This window comes from Diabrotica undecimpunctata, chromosome 1 (assembly GCF_040954645.1).
Source record: "Diabrotica undecimpunctata isolate CICGRU chromosome 1, icDiaUnde3, whole genome shotgun sequence".
Lineage (NCBI taxonomy): Eukaryota > Metazoa > Arthropoda > Insecta > Coleoptera > Chrysomelidae > Diabrotica > Diabrotica undecimpunctata.
Window position 1 is genome coordinate 166,762,800 of NC_092803.1, and position 20,229 is coordinate 166,783,028.

The 20,229-nt window shown below is 33.3% G+C and overlaps 1 protein-coding gene across 3 annotated transcripts in view; it reads right to left on the minus strand.

Moving 5' to 3' along the window:
* Nucleotides 1-1,989: 1,989 nt before the first annotated feature.
* The window catches only part of LOC140432522 (fatty acid synthase-like), a 109,022-nt gene continuing 90,782 nt past the window's right edge, over nt 1,990-20,229 (minus strand). For all 3 annotated transcript variants that reach the window (XM_072520466.1, XM_072520467.1, XM_072520465.1), the window contains 7 exons: nt 19,022-19,220; nt 16,410-16,697; nt 12,806-13,021; nt 10,196-10,414; nt 9,547-9,878; nt 8,288-8,471; nt 1,990-2,365 (listed from right to left, as the gene is read on the minus strand). In XM_072520466.1, the coding sequence (XP_072376567.1) occupies nt 2,109-2,365; nt 8,288-8,471; nt 9,547-9,878; nt 10,196-10,414; nt 12,806-13,021; nt 16,410-16,697; nt 19,022-19,220 (1,695 nt within the window). In that variant the 3' untranslated portion in view covers nt 1,990-2,108. The remainder of the gene's footprint in view (nt 2,366-8,287; nt 8,472-9,546; nt 9,879-10,195; nt 10,415-12,805; nt 13,022-16,409; nt 16,698-19,021; nt 19,221-20,229) is intronic.

The following is a 20,229-nucleotide window of genomic DNA, read 5'->3' on the forward strand; positions in this document are numbered from 1 at the left end:
GCCGGCTGATAGAGTTCGGGATACTACAGCTTTTGAAATTTCCGGAGTGGACTTAGCAGGACCTCTTTACTTGAAATCGAGTGAGAAAGCATGGGTTTGCTTATTCACTTGTGCCGTTTATCGTGCAGTTCATCTGGAACTCGTTACCTCGTTGTCAACAAATGCCTTTATTCAAGCCTTTCGTCGCTTTGTTGCAAGGCGAAGACGACCGAGAATAGTTTATAGTGACAATGGAACAAATTTTACGGGATTCGAGAATGCGCTTAAGCAATTGGACTGGAATACTATCGCGGAATATAGTTCTACACAACAAATTAAGTGGCGTTTCAACCACCCTACAGCTGCGGGTGGGGTGGATTTTGGAAGCGATTAGTAGGTATTGTGAAAGGACTTTTGCAAAAAGTTTTAGGTCGAGCGTCTCTCAATTATGAAGAGTTATTGATATTATTGTGTGATTGTGAGAGTATAGTCAACTCGCATCCATTAACGTATCTTTCGGACGATCCTACTGAGTTAACCGCGTTAACCCCAAGTATGGTTTTAAAGGAACAAGTCAGGAACGAAGAAGCCGAAGGTGTCTAAAGTGTCTATCGGGGATGTCGTTTTAGTCTGCAATGACAACATCAAGCATCTTCAGTGGCCTTTAGGTTATTATTGGCCTTTTAGTTATTGAACTTATACCTGGTAGAGATGATCAGGTAAGGTTGGTTCCTATTACGACTGCACAAGGGCAACTTCTGAGACCATTATAAAGGCTTTACCCGGTGGAGGTCGTCGACACAGTTACTACTGGCGAGAATGTCCAAGGTAATACTCTATCCTGTGGAAGTCAGACGGTTCCAGAGAGGTTACCCCAAGAGAACGTTGATCGACTCCAGTTTGAGGAAGAACCAAGTGAAAAGAGTGCGGAAGTGATAAAAAGCGGAGCACCCGACTTAAATGAAAGATATACGCGTTGTGGCCGGGTGGTGAAAACTCCTTTAAGATTCAAGTGATATTTTCGTAATTTTTCGTGACTCTGTATTTTTTGAGAAATTATGGAACATTTCTCAAGGTGGGAGAATGTCGAATAGCTATTTAATATGTTTATTTAAAAACAATTCCCTAATCAACGCATCGCCTTTCTAGCCGAGGGCTGATGAAGGCAATTAAATTTTATGACTTTTTCGTCTGGAAATGTATCGTAATATTGAATATCGCAATATTAATATTTGGGTTATGTAAATATAGTCAGTCGAATTGTACCATCGAAGCAAACTGAATTAAATAAAACTTTAAAGTCGCATTTGTGTATTTTAATACAAAAGTAATATTTTTGTAATAGAAATTTAATTTAGCAAGAGAGATACACAACACGCAAATAGAAGAATATGAGAACGAAACACAGAGCGACGAAAAAAGGAGCACAGAAGAACAGCAAGCGTCTTTTCACGAAGGCGCTCACTAGATACAAAAAAAAAAACAAACAAGAATTTTTTGTCACCCGAAGGAATTTATTAAATTGGCAGGAAATAATGATAAAAGAATTAGGTTAGGTTTTCTTATAGAACGCGGGTACATAAATTTGTAACGCCCCGTACATCCATTTGTAAATATTTGTTATAAGTTAGTTTTAAGCAGTGGGTTTATCCATAATGAGTTTTACCCTGAAAGACGGCTAAAACATTAGTAAATACTTAAATGTGAATAGACAAACAGAACAGAATTCTGTTTTCTGAATCTTTCTGTTCTCTATGCATTAGAGTTAAAACATACCTTCAAAATATGCCATGAAATAAACTAAGTTTTACTATCCTGACCAAAATTTTTAGAATATATTGTCCAATATTAAAATGAAAAGGAATGTGAGAATGGAGTGGAGTGTATGTAAGTGTGGATTCAATACAAGAGGAATGCGAGTAATAGGGGATATATTTGAGAAAGTACAGGTTAACGTGATATATCAACTCTCTATTATTATGTAAAAAAAATCACAGAAGAGTACAAATATTTATAGTTTTATTTATTTTCATATATTATCATTATATTTTACAATCTGCACCTGCACCAAAATGACTCAAAAACACATTTTTATCTTGATTTAAAATAATTAATGCATTATTTAGTATTTAACTATTTTTAGCGTTGTATTGGTTTGCAAACTCCCTAAGAGTGTTTAAGGTAAAAATGGATTGTTTTCTGAAGATCTTGAATTTGGTATCGCTTGTCTCCTCCTGCAGGCCAATCAAATAATCAAAAGTCAATTCTTTAATTTCCTCCAATTCGATTTCTAATTGGAAATTCCTGTAGAGGGTCTGTTTGATTTCGGATGTCATTAGGGAGTCCAGGCCAAATTGATACAGACTCTTTGATGTATCTACGGCATCTAGGGAAAAATTAAATTTATTAGATGCAAGAAATACATTAAATGACATTAATACATTAAAGAGAAGCGCAAAATTTTCTTAAGAGCAAATCTGATAATTTCTTTGACAAAAATAAACACAGTGTTAATGTAAAATACAAAATTATACAATTGAGTCCATGGTTCTTTACCCGTGCGTCATTAATACTTGGTGAGATCGATCGATCCAATGTTTTAACCTTGTTTAGGCTATTGCCTCTTCAAGGAAGGGGTGCTCCTTTTTTTCTATGGAGCTAGGGGGTGTGGTAAACGTAAGGACGAATGCGTGTGGAGTTATAGAGGTGGAGTGCTAAAAAGCTAAGGTTCAGAAGGTGGCGTGTTGTGATAAGGAGCGTACAAGAGGAATTATTGGTAGAAAAAGCAAAACAAGTCAAAGGGAGGTACTTCAAGGTGTTACCAGCCATACTGGGGACGACTCTTAATTAGCGTTTTTGGCTTGCAGTTGTTAGCTGCGATATTTTATCGGGGTTGATTCTAATATATCAAAATACTCATCAGTAAGTTCGTTTCCAGTGTTATGTAGAAGTTTTGCTGGAGGGAATGGAGCTTTTCTTTTAGTAACCCTGGTAAGTATTTGCCCTCGGCGATTGCAAGGTGTTTTTAGTATTTGTTTGGCTCGGTTGTTCGATTCTGCTATAGTGCAAAGGACATACCTCCTGCTGAGGGATAGGATTCTGTCCATAATTGGTGTTACATTGGCTACCTGATGTACGAGTGCTGACGGGTAGTCTCTGCGCTTCCTCGTGCAGAATCTTAGAATTTTGCTTTCAGTGACCATGATAGTGTTAATTTTACGGGTGTTAAGTGATGCGTAAACGCATGTACATCCCGGCAGTAGGGAGATTTGAATAGAATCTTCTTCTTCATGTACCATGTCTTTTCAGAACGTTGGTTACCATCATAGCTATCTTAATTTTATTTACTGCTACCTTAAATAGCATGCTTGTATCAACAACATACCAATCTCGCAAGTTCTTCAACCATGAAGTTCTTCTTTGTCCCGGACTTCGTTTGCCTGCTATTTTTCCTTGCATAATATTTTGTGGCAACCTATATTTGGAACCTCTCATTACATGTCCGAAATACTCCAGCTTTCTCTGCTTGATGCTTTTTATGATCTTAGTAGTCTTGCTTCTAGTATTTTGGAGTTTCTAATCTTCTCCACCCTGGAAACTTTTAAAATTCTTCTATAGCACCACATTTCGAAAACCTTAAGGCGATTTAGATCGATTTAATTCACAGTTCAGGACTCTACACCATAAAGTAAGACCGAGAACACGTAGCAGCGAAGTAGGCGGATCCTCAATGCCAATTTTAGGTCTCTGTTACATAACACCTTGGACATCCTTCTAAAAGCCGTTCTAGCCTGCTCTATCCTAGATCTAATTTCGCCGTGACTTTCTGCGTTACAATTTAATTGCTGTCCAAGGTAAACGATTTTATCAACTTGCTCAAGTTTGGTATTATTTACATATATAGACGGTTTTATATGCTGTTGTTTACTTATTACGAGTATTTTGGTTTTCCGTATTTTCAGATCCATACCTGCCTCCCTACAACTCTCAACGACACTATCAAGTAGTGTTTGCAGATCTTCTTCACTAGAAGCTAGGAGTACTGTATCGTCCGCATATCGCAAATTATTGATGACTTCACCGTTCAAAAGTATTCCTTCTTGTTTTTCAGAAAGTGCTTTTCTGAAAATTCTTTAGGAGTAAACGTTGAAAAGCAGGGGTGACAAGAGGCATCCATGCCGTACTCCTCTTTTAATATTAAGAGCCTGTGATTCCACACCATCTACTAAAACTGATGTTTCATTCCAATATAAATTTGCAATTATTCGAACATCTCTGCCGTCCAAGCCAATGTCTTTTAGAGCTTCGATCAATATAGAGTGCTTAACACGATCAAATGCCTTTTAGATGTCAATAAAACAACAGTAGATGTCTACAGATATATCTCGACATCTTTGAGCAAGTACGTTCATGAAAACAGTGCCTCTCTCGTTCCAAACCCGTTACAGAAACCAAACGGTGTGTCATCCAGGTATTCCTCGCATTTATTGTAGATACGACCATGTATTACCTTCAGAAATATTTTCAATAAGAGGTTTAACAAACTGATGGTTCTATAATCAGCACAGGTTTTTGCTGTTGTCTTCTTAGGTAGAGCTATAAGCAGTGAATTAGACCAACCATTAGGTAGTTGTCCGCTGGTATAAATGGTATTGAAAAACGAAGTTATAGCCTCTAAAACATTGCTATCATTTATAAGCTTGTATATTTCAGTTGGAATTTCATCAGGACCAATCGCTCTGCCATCTTTTGATGATTGTATGGCTTTTATAACTTCAGAGCGTGTTATTAGGGGTCCGTCGCAGTTAGTAATATCGGGAGGTGAACTACTCCTATCGTCTTCGAATAGCTTCGTGACGTAATTTTTCCATTCTTTAAGTTTGTCCTTTACTTCAAATATTACTTTACCATGTTAATACTGTAGCAATGCAGTTTGTTTCTTATTGAAGATACCAGGCGGTTCTTTCACTTTTTTATACATGTTAAAAGTGTCGTACATATCTGTTTTCAAGTTCTTCAATGTCATGATACTGTTTAGCTAGATGTTGACTTTTTGCTTCTCTTATTTTACGTCGAATTTCTTTTTGTATGCTGTTATGAAGTGTTTCGTTGTTTTTCGAATAGTATGTTTTCGTTGAATAGTATGAGTGGGGTTTTGCGTTAATAGTCACTCTCCAGCTATTGCACCACCTAATAGATCGGTCTAGGTAGTTTTGAGCTCTTTCGAATACAGACATTTGTCCACGCACTTTATGTGGCCCCGACGCGAGAAGCGCAGTGTAGTCAGTATACAGAAGTAGGGTTTCCGATATATACTGAGGGAGGCGGATGTCAGTGTTGTAGACTGTGTATAGTATTGAAGCAATAATTGAGCCCTAGGGTACTCCGAAACATCACAGTCCTTAGACTTCCACCCTACCACTGCGACATAAATCCAATTGAACTCATTTGGGCACAAATGAAAAGTCATGTGGCTAGAAAACATACGTCATATAAAATACAAGCTGTACGTGAATTGTTATACGAGTCTTTACAACATATTACAGAACTAAACTGGAAAGATGCAGTAAGATATGTAACAGAAGAAGAACAAAAAATGTGGGATCTTGATAACATAATTGATGCGACCGTAGAGACACAACCGCTAATTATTAACCCTCGACTCGGATTCCGAAGTTGATCCTATTTATTTTGAATTTGAATAGTTTTCTAATCGTAATTATATAAGGTAAGTGTAATACTAGTTGTAATCGTAAGGTATTAAAGGGGAAAGGCGCAAAATGTCGCCTGTCAAAATCTTCAATGTGTTTTAAATGTATCCATTTTTTTTTCAAATCCTGAGAAAACTAAAAAGCATTTTTGAAAAATTTAAAGGCAGAATGAAATATTTATTAGAATAAATAAAAAGTTTCTTTTGCATGCAATATTTTCAATTAAAAATTATACTACATTTTCTCTTTTATTTTCACCCCTGTTACATAACATATTAAAATAAACATTGTAGAAGTTTTCAGGTACTTTCTGCCCTCAGTAATAATGTAATCTTTCATTCTGCGTTTAAATTTTTTAAAATTATTTATTAGTTTTCTCCGGATTCGAAAATAATGGATACGTTTAAAACACATTGAAAATTTTGCCAGGCGACATTTGGCGACTTCCCCCTTAATTAAATAAATGTATCTTTTACAAATGACAAGGAACTTTTAATTTTTGAATAAAATAAAGAAGTTTTATTAAAACAAAAATACAATTTACATAAGTACAATTTAAAAAATATATTTATTTAGTTCTAATAAATGTTTCAATCATATACTCTACAACACTGGTCGGTCATCTGTAACCAAAATACCTTCGTAATCGGATTATAAGGTTGATTGCTGTATTGTATTCCTTCAGATACAGGGTGGGTTAGTCGAAAACATCTTAAACCGTCAGTTTCAGGTTGGTTTTTACTATTATATCGTATTACCTATCCTCTCTGTATTTCAATTCTCTAATTAGGGTTAAACTTGTAGTGATGTATCGCCAAATTGTGAACCGATTATAACAAATTAATTGAAGAGTGGTTTATTAGAGAAGAATATATGGGTAATATTAATAACGAACCTATAATAATTAACATCGGAGATAACAAATTCTGAAGGTGATTAAAATGAAATATGAGAAACGAAAAACATACGTTCAAAATCTTGCAACAATATTATTTGAACTAAATAATGTTTCATTCTTTAAATAATTTTACTGTTAATTATTACATTAACACAATGTAAATATTATTGTATATTTAATTATATTTTTTTTTATAAATTTTTTATTTGTCTATTAATCACTAATGATATTAAAAGAATTTATTAAGCTACTTCAAATATAGTTGTAATTCTGCACCAAAATTTTAAAGCAAAACTAACATTTCACATTCTATTTAGTTGATAACGTCAAATGTCATAATATAATCCGTGATAGGAGCAGTAGCCACTTTCCGTCAATTGCTGTTGCATGAAGTAAATTTTCGACGTATTTTGGTATGCTTTAAATGATGACGCACGTAAAGAACCATAGACTCAACCGTATCCACGATAATAGCCTAAATTCAACCTTCATTGAATACAATTCTAAAAACTGCTAGGTCTTTTTTTTCCGCTAGGTCTCGATGCCATGTAACAGCACTGATCAAGTATAACACTTAATTAATCTTTGACGTAATTTGAGGTTTAGTCAATTTCAAAAACGTTGTGCAAGCTGCTTCAATTCTGCACTTGATTCTTTTAATTTTGGTCTAGTTCTTATGTAGTGTAGCATCCCAGATAATTAAAGTAAGTAACTCTCTTGATGTTTTGTTAATATATCTGTAAGAAAGCATTGTGGTGGGGTTGGCAACTATATACCATACATTGTGTCTTGGAGATATTCATTTTTAGAATCATTTGCTTTCCTGTCGTGTTTATACAATCCAACAACTTTTGAATTATCTTGTCTTGGAGATTATCGGATAAAATAAGTGTCTTCAACATAACTAAGATTATTAATCAGTTTACCATTTATGTTCACTGCAAAGCCTTTATCTTGCACATAATATTTAATAAATTTTCCAATAAAATCCTTTATAAAAAGGTATATAAAAAGCCCAGTCGGGCTATGTTAAAAAGACAAAACGTTTTCGGAATAAGTATTCCATCATCAGTGTCAATATATTACATGAATGTAGCCACTAAATATGAGGGTAAGAATCCTTTAAAAATTAATATATGAAGTTTAGTTTACATTATGTCGTGTTTACAAATAGGATGGTAAAGTTACCGTTGGATTGGTAATATGGCGACATATGACTCTACATTAAGTTGCTTTAATAAAGTCCTAGTAGACATACCGTCTCAGGACTTGCAACTTAATGTAGAGTCATATGTCGCCATGTTACCAATCCAACGGTAACTTTACCATCCTATTTGTAAACAAGACATAATGTAAACTAAACTTCATATATTAATTTTTAAAGGGTTCTTACCCTCATATTTAGTGGCTACATTCATGTAGTATATTGACACTGATAATGGAATACTTATTCCGAAAACGTTTTGTCTTTTTAACATAGCCCGACTGTGCTTTTTATATACCTTTTTATAAAGGATTTTATTGGAAAATTTTTTATTACATGGTATACAGCCAACTACAGGAACTTAGTTTCCTTGTGGATTATAATATTTAATAATATTTATATCTATGCTGATCTCATGCTTAACTCATTTTAAAATTATTAGAGTCTGCCTTTATATATAAAAAAAATGATACAATTAGCAATATTATTACTTACCCAAGTTTTCAATTCGTAGTATATTAGCCACTGCTGTGGCGGGCGTCTTTTTTGTTACAGATTGAACTGCTTTATCTGCATCCGGCAAAACTATAGTAGCGCCGATAACGACATCTTGCAACATCAATGTTTCTAGTGCGTTTAAGCAGGAACTAACTTTTTGAGGTATTAAGCCCATTACTTTCTAAAAGTTCATTTAAATTAGGTAGGAAGCATTATTTAATTTATTTTTTTATAAAAAAAGGCAAAATAACAACTCTCTCACTTATAGTAAAATTAGGTTAAATCTAGCTGGTATCCAATGTAACTGTTGTGAAGTTGTGCTTGTAAAATACTAACAGTACTTTGCTATCCAGTAAAGTATGTATGTTTAATACGTAGAGAGCGAAATGCGATAACTAAGGACAACGATATAGTTGTGTTGTAAGCAAGAAACTAGCTTTTATAGTGAGTTTCAAGAGACAGGAAATTTTATAACTTTTTATTGCTTTTTAGGTTTGCAAATTCGAAAAGCAATAACATGTTTTACAACTGACTATTAAAAAACTCTTTAGTGAACAGTCGTAAAATAGAACTTTAAAAAAGACAGGTGCGTAAAAAGATTTGGTTAAAATTATTCTTTGCTCTTTTTTAGAGCCAAAGAAACAGCTCTAAATTGGTTTTTATGCCTCGTCAGTCATTATGTAAATAATATTTCTTGGAACATATAATGTAAAGGGTCTTATTTATGAGGTAATTAAGTTTTTAAACGACATTTAACGAAGCTTGACTTTTTTATGATAATTAAATATGTTACAAGTCATAACAACAATATTTTGACAAATTTTCACAATATTATTATTTAAGTATCACCTACAAAATCCATCGTTGCTATCTATAATCCAGAAACATGAAGAAGGACAGAATATGACAATAAAACGATCGAAAGCTGTGGCAAAGAATATACATAAGATCACGACGACAGAGAGTTAGAAACAAACAAATAAAAGAATTCTTTGGTATCTTTGGAGAAGAAAATCGTGAAATGTGTTGAACAACAATAGTTAATAGATGGTATGGAAAGAATTGGAAACCAGCCTAAAGGAGGAAACGTGGAAGACCCAAAAGAAACTGGAGAAAACAATGAAAGAAACATTCTGTTTCATGTTCTGCTGTTTGTAAACTCATAAACCAATAAAAGACGAAACTGCTACTTGGCCCAGCTTGCGTTTTTTCAACATTTTGTCTAGCGCTTAACGTGTTAATATAATTATTTATACCTTATTCTTATAAGTATCTCCACTCAAAACTCCAACATCTGCAATTGGGCCCCATTGTACCGCTAGTGCTGGTAATAAATCCCTTCTCCTAACTTCACAAATATTTTCCAGCGTTGCATTAGCCATGCCATAATTTGTTTGACCTATGTTTCCTCTGCCGGCAGTCATGGAAGAGAACATAACGAAGTATTTTAATAAAGGACAGTGCTTTCTAGATACCGCGTCTAGGTTTTTGGCAGAACTAACTTTGGCTTTAAAGACATCCTCAAAGTTTGAAATTGTTTGATTTTCTATTTTGGCGTCTCTGAGTACCAATGCTGTGTGGAAGATACCTGCAAAAATATGTTTATAAAAGATTAAAGTAAACTGAAACAAACAAAAACAGAAAAATCTGCTAGTAATAACATTGCAAATGATGAGGAAAATCAGGAAAAACTGCTTATTGTATCTAGACATAGTAAGTTTTTGATTCAAATAAATATACTTTTTTCGATCTTACTATGAAATATAAATGAGAAGATAAATATTCCATTAAATATAAAATTATAATAAAAGTATTGCAAAGACTGCACGGAAGTACCTTATTGAGTACCTTGTTATTGAGTTCTATAAAAGTATTGATGATGATGATCAACTACTATATAATTACCTTCAATAGCGCCATACGTTTGGGACGCAGCTATCAAATTTTCTGTTCCTGCTAAAGTAGTTGTATCATCCAAAGTTATTTTTATGATTGTATTTTTTATTCTTTCCCATCTTTCGCACAAATATTGTTGGTAGCCATTCCAAATTGGTCTTCTTGTATTTAGAATTATTTTTCTAACGCCTTTTGTTATCATCCAGTTAGCAAGTTCTAAACCCATGCCTACGGAAATAATAACACCTTTAGTTAGAAAAATAGATAGAAATTTATAGAAATATGCTTTATTGTCACTAAACATTGTACAATTTTATGGACAAAGCTTACAAAGAGTCAAAAAAGATAAAAATAACAATTAAAATTTACTAAAATTACATAAATCGTCAATATCACGAAATAAAAGGTAATAAAATATGCAATCCATTGCAAAATTTAACTAAATTGAAAATTGCATAATAAAACCTTACGAACTAGTTTACGAATAAGTCTAAGTTTCTGCATGTGATACGCAAATATATATAAAAATACTTAGTAGCTTGTACCTAAAAGTACTATAAATTCTTAGTTATTCATTACGAAACTCTTCCACTAAATAATATGGTCTTTCGGATAAATAGGTTTTTGTCAATTTACGGAACTTAGGGAAAGAAGTTGTAGATTTAAGTTGAAAAGGGAGATGGTTGTTTAATTTTTTTGCCGAATATAATATATATTTTTTTAGTAACTCAGTGGACGGGATCGGTAAATACACATCAACGCTTGAATTTCTGGTGGAGTTTAGAAAAATAAATTGCTATTCTTTGTTATTTAAAAATTACATCAGATTGGGCAGCTGTACTAGAACTCCAAAAAGGAAGACCATATCGAAGATGAGAGTCGAACAAAGATAAATATGTTACTTTGGAAGATGTTAAACTGATTTCCTTCGAAACAGATCTTATTGCATATAGCAGGCTGCAGCTAGTTTCTTACTTAACATATCGATATGAAAGGACCATTTGAGGTTGCTGTCTATAAAAATACCAAAAATACAGAATAAACGATACTGATCTAGTTGTTATTAAGAAGCAAGGGTCGAAGAGCTCCTTTATAGGATAATGCTACTGTCTTATACACGTTAAAAGAGAGTAAATTAGAGTTATAACAGATTTTTATTTTAAGTAGATCAGAAGTTATAATTGCATAAAGAGTTGCAATATTAGAGTTCTTCCAGGTACTACTGGTATCATCAGCAAAAAGAAATATTTTTAAATTAGTGATGTCATTTTTAAAGATAAGGAAAAGTAGAGGACCCAGTACTGAACCTTTTGGTACTCCACATACAATGCTTTTGTGGCTAGAGTCAGTATCAATTTGCTCTAACTAGTTGTTTCCTATTCCTCAAGTAATCAATTAAAAAAATAAATAACTCGAATTCCGTAGAAATTTAGTTTTTTTATCAAAATAACGTGATTTACACAATTAAAAGCTTTGTCATAGTCACAAAAAACAGTGGCAATATAAAGATTATTGTTTAGTGCTTGATAGACCTCATGTAGTACCGAAAACATAACATCGCTGGTACATTTATTAGATAAAAACCCGAACGGACGTTGTGATAAAATGTTGTTTTCAACGAGAAAGAACATAAGTCGGGAAGTCCCTCAATAATTTTGGATAGGACCAGTTGTAAGGAACTAGGTCTATAGTTGCAGACAGTAGATTTTTCACCACCCTTATGAAGAGGAATAATAACGGCTGTCTTTAGGCACTCTGGATACTACTGATTGTTTGGATCAGTTCAGATTTATTAACTAGTCTTATAAAGAATAAATTCGAGACCTTTTTTGAATTGTGGAGATAGGAAATAGGATCTTGTTGTGGCAAAATAGTTGATGTTATATTTTACTCACATTAACGAAGTATTCATTTACATTTTCAGGGTTTGGAAGAGAAAATATTTGAGCTGTCAGTTTTATTTCAAAGATCGTTTATTATGGACCAAGTTTTTCTTGCAACTTTTTTAGAGCTTCCCATACGATTCTAATAGTACATTTTTTAGCTGTTTTGATAAGTATTGGTTCCTCTGTACTTGGAGATATATTCAGTGACAAAGATGTTGGTAGTAAATTTCTTGATGTACAGTAGTAAACACATATTCTTAACTGATTTGCGGATACCTTTGGTATTCCAGAGTTTTGACTTCATTGTAATTAAAAGAAACGCCTTATTGAAGAGACAAGCCAATCTAAAAAATCACTGAAATTATAGTCCACGTTCACAGAGGGAAAGTGCCACCCAGAAGTCAAGCACAAATTTTGGAATTTACGAAAGTTCTGAGCGAAAAAATACTACCTAAACGTTGGGTTTTCGAGAATTGTTTGTCAATGGTGTTAAACTTGGTATATATTGCTTTATGATCAGACAGTCCTGCATTAATAATTGTAGGGCGTACACCAGGAGGTGAGAAATCTGTACAGATGGCATATATATATATATATATATATATATATATATATATATATATATATATATATATATATATACTATAATTAAAACATTAAAAATTAAAAAATGCCAATACCATACTTAAAATTTTAAGTATGGTATTGACATTAACCAAAATCTTTTAATTACCTCCTAGTCCTCCAACGATAATATAGACCTTTTCAGGATCGAAAGTTATTTTTGGATACGCTGAAACGATGGAAGCTTCCGGTGATTTTTCATCTTCAATTTTGATTAATACTTTTCCCTTATGTTTTCCAGAAGCCAGATATCTCCATGCGGATTCTAAATCAGTATCGTTAAATACCGAGGCTGGTAATGGACGTACAACTCCTGATGCAATACCTGTCAGAAGAAGTTGGCAAATTAGCTACCAGATAATTTACCATAAATATAACATTATTAAGAAAATTCACAGTAATTTACTGTATATTATAACATAAAAATTAAAAAGAAAGTTTAAAAAGTTCTTTTTTGTACTAGTTAGTAGCTATATACTGAGTAGATCAAAAGTCTGGAAACGCCTAATTATCTTTTAAATGGATGGTTCGAATTATACAAAAACCGGAATACGCCTATCTGCGATATGGAGACGTCAAATTTGATGCTTCCAAGGTTGCCAGATTTATCATTTTCTGATATCATTAGTCACTTTGGATATTTGGATTATTATTGGAATCCTGTACTAATCAATACAAGATTAACCATATATAATATGGCAGGTGACCCAAATAAGGACATGGCTCTAATAAGGCTAATAGCTTTTTTGTCTAAAAGTACCAACACTGGAAAAATAAGCACAGCACCAGTCGATGGGGTGTACTTAAGGATAAAGTTGTGGTAGTTTCAAGTTTCTACGTAATATAATGCGCCAGCGTTAGTCACATGTTACATCAGATCAAGATTGAAGTTTCGAACGCAAATTTATTCATCAAAACTGCTAAGTGGTATACATTTTCTAGTTCAACATTAACTGTATTATATGATCATAGCAAGAGTCTTTGAAATTCATGAAATTCATACAAGGCTATTGTAACAGATTCAATTGGTAAACAAGGATGCCCTAATACAGATTTTATTCTCTTAATTGACCTTTAAACATTGTGATTATGTAGAACTATCTCACTATTTATAAATGAAAGCTTATTACTATGTTAAATTGCACTGAACTAACGATTTTTGTTTATATATGTTTTAGACAAGATGGAGCCGAATGCAGTTAAGAAAAAGCGAGCTGAATGGACCGAAGAGTAAATGAAGTAGGCCTTGAATGCTGTTAGAAACGGAATTTCTGTCCACCAGGCTTCAAAGCAATTCTGGATACCTAGGAGAACCTTACGAAACCATTTGATAACAGGTGTACCAACTGAAAAATTAGGTAGAAATACGATTTTATCAACTGATCAAGAAAATGAACTTTGCTCAAGAAACTTTCATCTTACTGGCACATGCCTATTACTAGCAAGATAATTGGAAAAAGAGTATTTTATATCTGCGAGGAAAACAATATTCCTTATACTTTTAACCCAATGAAACAAAAAGCTGGGCGTAAGTGATTGAGACTATTTTTGGATCGCCATCCTGATGTGGCTAGGAGTAAAACACAAAATTTGAATCCATCAAGATAAACTTAACAAAGCAATTGTCACTGATTACTTTGACAAATTAAAGGGAGTCATGGAGAAATTGGGTTTTTTCTGGAAAGCATCAGAATATTTAAAACATCAATAAAAGGTGCTGCCGTTTGACACTGCACCACCAACAGGCAGTTTTTACCAAAAAGAGGCAAAAAGAGTGGATATAGTAACATCTAACCATGCTAAAAACGTGACAATCGTGTCGTATGCCAATGCTAGTGGTCAGTACATACCACTAATAATAATTAAGGGTCAGAGACTCATACCAGAATGGGAAGAAAATCTTGCTCCTGGAACCAAAGTAGTTATGACACTAAAAGGAACTATGACAAACGATGGTTTTTTAAAGTGTATCGAACATTTGCAACAGTTTCGGATTAAAGGTAAAAATACTTTTTTGATTTTTGATGGTGTTAAGTTTTATTTAGATGCAAACATCTTTAAAGCTGCTAAAAAGTACGACATTACTCTGTTTTGTTTGCCAAGCAATACAACTGATGAGCTACAGCGTATGGATAAGTCTGTTTTCAAATCTTTCGAATCATTTTGGAAGAATAATCCTAAACGTGTTGTAATAATATTCGTTTTTGGATGAATAATCCTAAACACTCAATAAGACGCACAGTCTTTGGACGAATATTTTCTGAAGTTTGGGCTAAGGCTATAACATCAGGATATATTATCTCCGGATCCAAAGCTACGGGAATTTACCCGTTCAATCCATCAGTGATTTCATAAAGTGTAGAAAGCGAATAAAGTACTTCTGTAAAACCGATGAATCAATCTTCAGCTAAAAGGATCAAAGCTTTACTTCCTAAACGTTCTTATAAATACCAAGATGTTAGCTTTGAAAGTGATTCCCTCAAATTACTCGATTCATGACACATCAGACAATGAATATATGGACCTGTACCAACTGTTACCTTTGAAGACACCACATATAAGATAAACACGCCCTTCACAGTAACGTTGTCCACTCCCAATATTAAAACTAACAGAATTTAAAGAAAAAATCTTTTAATGCAGGAGCCCAAAAGCTAGTGGTTAACTTGTTTGATGCTCCATCTGATAAAGGCGACGCTGCACCAAAAACTGTTAAAAAGAAAAATTAATAACCCCAACACCTCCAAATAAAAATGAAAAAAGAGTCTTTAAGGAGTGAAATTGTTGATCCGTCACTATCAAAGTCTTCAAAGGCGAGGCCTGTCCGATTAGGAATCACGGAATCATGTACATGGTACACTGCTTCGTTTGTGACGAGGACCAGATCAGAGATATGAGGATGTGCTCTCAGCATGTGGACGGGATGTGCACGAAGAATGCGTAGGATTTACACATCCGACAAAGACGCATTTATCTGGCCAAAATGTACTTTTTGAAAAATATTTACTTCGTAAATAAGAAATTCAAAATTATATTGTGTGATTTTTAAACATATGTAATATAAATTTGACTTTCATTTGCAGTTAGTTGTATTTCTTTTACACCTAAATGAACACAAAATGGTAATTTGTGTAAATACTTATTCGGAACACCTGGCGCTAATATGGCCAATTTGCAAAAAAAGTAAAATTAAAAATAATTAATAATTATTACAATAGATCAGTAAAGATGAAAGAAGTATAGGTTGTCGATAAGTTAACTGACATTTAAAGCTATTTTGTTATTTTCTAATTCAAATGCCTCCTTTTGAAAAAAATTTCAAACGTTAACGTGGCCTTATTTGGGTCACCTACCTTAATTGGTATTTCTTTAAGTCACGAAGGTGTTAAAAAAATAAAACTTTTCAGTGCCAAATAGTTTAGAGGTAATTCATTAAATATAGAATGCTGTAATTGGGACATTAATTCATAAAACTAACAACAGCTTGACGTTTATTGAAAAGTTTTGTAGAATTAATTGTATTAATAGCTAAAGTTGACAGTTGTTTTATGTGTTTTTAAAAGCTATACAATAAAGATGTTTTTAAACAAAAAGAGGTTAATGAAAAAAGTTATTTAAATACTTACTTATTGGATTATTAAATAATTATAAAAAAATGCTTCACAAAGTATAGAATTAGTTACTCTATATTACATCTTAATATATTTTCTTACCATCAGATAAAATCCTATTAATTTTGGATTTTACTTCTCGACTTTCAGTCAGAAGAGTATCCAACATGACTCCGTGAAAACTACCATTACTTAAGAAGATCCCACTATCGATAATGGTTCCTTTAAGTAAATCTGCTTTACCTATTTCCAAAAATCTCCCACCACCCGCTAAACAATCTAAAGAACTAGTGAAAAGTTCACCACTTAACGAGTTTAAAACCAGATCAACTCCTCTACCCTTTGTTTTTGTTTTTATCAGATTGTAGAATGTGGGATCTCTTGAATTACCTAAAATATATGTAAAATAATAATTTCATACAATTCTAGAATGGAAGGTTATAGTAGTGGACAAAAAGGTATAAAAGTACAACACAAACTATATTATTACGACAATTCTGTCACGGTGTGTAGCGGCAATTTAAAAAGAATATGACAAGTTCTGTTACGGCAGTGAATTTAAAGGTGTTATTGCCTTTACAAAATTGTTACGTGGTGCTATATCGAACAATTAAAATTTTGGAATCACGTTTAGATACATTTATCATAAAAGCATCAACAATAATGCCTTGTTAAACTGAATGTTACGTAAATAATACATCTTATCAACAATATTATTTCCTATCGCCAGTGGCACATCCCCAATTGGGTTACCAAAATTAAAATCAATAGGGGATAAATCAACAGATGCCAGGTTCATCCACGTAAATGCGACCAATTATCTCACAATATTTATCACAACCAAATCCTTCATCTTTCCTTCTAAACATAGTGTATCACAACCATCAAGTTCTTCAATACATCAATACATGAACGAACAATCAGCTTCAAACTCTCTCTCTGAAGAAAAATAAGGGACAGTAATAAATATAGGTCCTGATGAGAAACAATTTAGAAAACATACAAAATTAAGCTACCATTCGCTGCAATACAATACTTTAATGAATTACTTAAAAAAATCACAAATAATAAATACAAAATCATGACGTAAGCCTTGTTGTTTGCCTGTTGCTCTGCTGTCATATTGGAGGTATTATATGCCAGCAATAATATCACATAAATAAATGACATTAATCATAAGATAAAGCCCAACCATAAGGCAGTAGGAACATAGTCCAGTTTTACACTACTATTAAAATAAATTATGATACAACTTCGACAACCAACTTAAAACATCATAGTAATGGATAAATGGCTTAAAACAGTCACATAATTAAACAAACTTATGATGAGAAGTATTCTCATAAACTATTTATGAGAAGTATTTATTCTCACCGCCCGATGGCGCCACTATTTCAAGAGAAATCTACTATTCTGTAATACATTCTCGTAGACATCTAATTTCAAAATTTCAGCCGAAGCGAAATCACAATTCGCAGTTTTCTTTTGACCGCGTCTAAAAGCGAGCGTGTCCGCGGATTTTAGAAAAATGGAAAAAGAGCAACATCAGTCGGTAACTCGATTCTTGTTTTTGAAGGGGAAATCGAGTAGCGAAATCAAAGAGCACTGGGATGCTGTAAGCGGTGACTCTTCTCATTCGATGACAACCGTCAAAAATTGGTTTAACGAGATTCAACGTGGTTAGACATGGATTTTTGAAGTCACATCGGTGCTCCGAAAATGACTACAACGGAGTGTAACGTGACAAAAATCCACGATCTCGTATTAAAAGACCACTGATTGAAGGTGCGCGAGAGAGCTGTGACAGTGGGTATCTCAAAAGACCGCGTATGTTCCGCGTATGACCGCGTATGTATATCCTGCAAGAAATTTTGAGAATGATAACGCTGTCGGCACGATGGGTGCCGCCTTTGCTCACTCCGGACAACAAACGCAAGATGCTATTTATTTGTAAGACCACTTGAGGCAATGAGGAGATCGTCTCCGTCACTTAGGCCTACTTTTCAAACCTCGAGAAAACATATTTTTCAGAAGGGTTAAAGAAGTTAGAGCATCTCTGGGCCAAGTCTATCTAGCTAACAGGAGACTATGTTGAGAAATAAATCGTCACTTTTCCAAAATTTTCGTTTTTCATTTATTGGCTAATTACTTATCAGACCGCCTGAGTAACAGTCAAGTAAAAAGAGGACATAAACAATTACACCTGATCCTAATCTCTCCACTACGATTTTACAATCCTTTGGCCAATAAATATGCTTTGCTCGCTTTTTTTTATTGTGAGTCTATTACATGATATGCGCATTATTAACGGAACCATATTAACCACAATGGAGAAGGATAATATTTATAATTATAAACAAACATAACGAAAACTATAATAATAATTGTATTCCAAAAGTAAAAACAACTGAATGTTAAATGAAACTAATCACAATTAACGAGAGAATCAATATAAAGTTTTTAAAAACCTGAGGTTAATACCAAATAAAGAAATAGTTGGTCTTAAAAGGATAATTTAAATGATGATAATTTAAAAACTCCTGAATGCGTGTACAAAGCCTAAATAGAAAGTTGAAAATTGAAATCTATTGTTAAGATCACGGATATAAGAAAAAGTACTACGAAAATTCTTCGAGAGGAAGATAATAAAAAAACAAAGACTATTAAAGAGAAAATTAGATGTGAATTTTTTAAAATAAAGTACATGTGTTTACCGATGTGGCTTTCTTCTAGTTGTGGAAATCGTTTCAACAGGAACTCTCTCTTCTCTTTTGATCCCACTGTTGTGAAGATTGTTGCTTTTAAACTTAAGGCAATGGATATAGCTGCCAAACCAATTCCTCCAGTACCAGAATGAATTAAAATTGATTCTCCTCGCTCCATCTGACCTCGTATAAACATGGCATAGTAACACTTAAACACAAAGTAAAGTATCAATAGTTCAGTAGTTTAAACTGTTCTAGACTTTTAATAGAAAGGTTAAAATTGAATATAAATATTACTTTAAGATATTTTAAGTTATGTATTTCCTAGTGACTGGGTAGGGAAAACAATGAAATGTATCTTAACATGGAGATCCTAAGTTTTAGAGAAAAATGTAAGCAGGTGCAGGACAATACTGAATCTTTGTTTAACTGATAGTATGCTGGTAAAATTATGCTGCGTGTAATGATAGGAAAATCATTTAGGTATTAAACAGCAGGTACATCTTTTTAGACCATAATACAGAGAATATTGTTATATCACACCTAATTGCGGTCCTGGCATTGAATAATTCGAGAAGCTCTTTATCGGTAACCTTCTGGAACTTCGTAATATTGCATGAATTACCTCTGTCTCTCCGCTAGCTATATTATTTATTTCGAGAAAAGTTAAGAAAGTGTTTTTATAAGCAATATCGGTGTGAATTGTAAGCGATAATTATTAATTTAATTAGAATTTACGATATTTGTAATTTTGAGTTTTTGGAGTGAAAATAAAGTTAGATAAACCACGTTTGATTCCACTTAATACCTGACTCCATAGAAAAACACAATTTTATATTAATCTTCTTCTTATTCTTTTTATGTAGACATGACTCTGTCTGTTTTTCAATGTGCCTCCAGTAAAATATCGTTTCATCGTTTTCGTGGTCTTCCTACCCATCATCTTCCTATTGGGAATTATTCTATGTTGTTTTTACTAGTCTATTTGTTGTCATTAGGCTTATATGATATTTCCATTCTACTCTTCTATTTCTTACTCATTACTTGATATTCTAGACCTTGCATCTACGTCGTACATCTATATTTCTAGCTTTGTCCCATAGTCTTTTACCATCAATTTTTCTACGTGTTTTTATCTTTGCTGTTTCTAAAATCTTTTTTGTCTTCTTTGAGCCAGATTATGTTTCTGCCGCATATGTCATGATTGGTCTGATGAC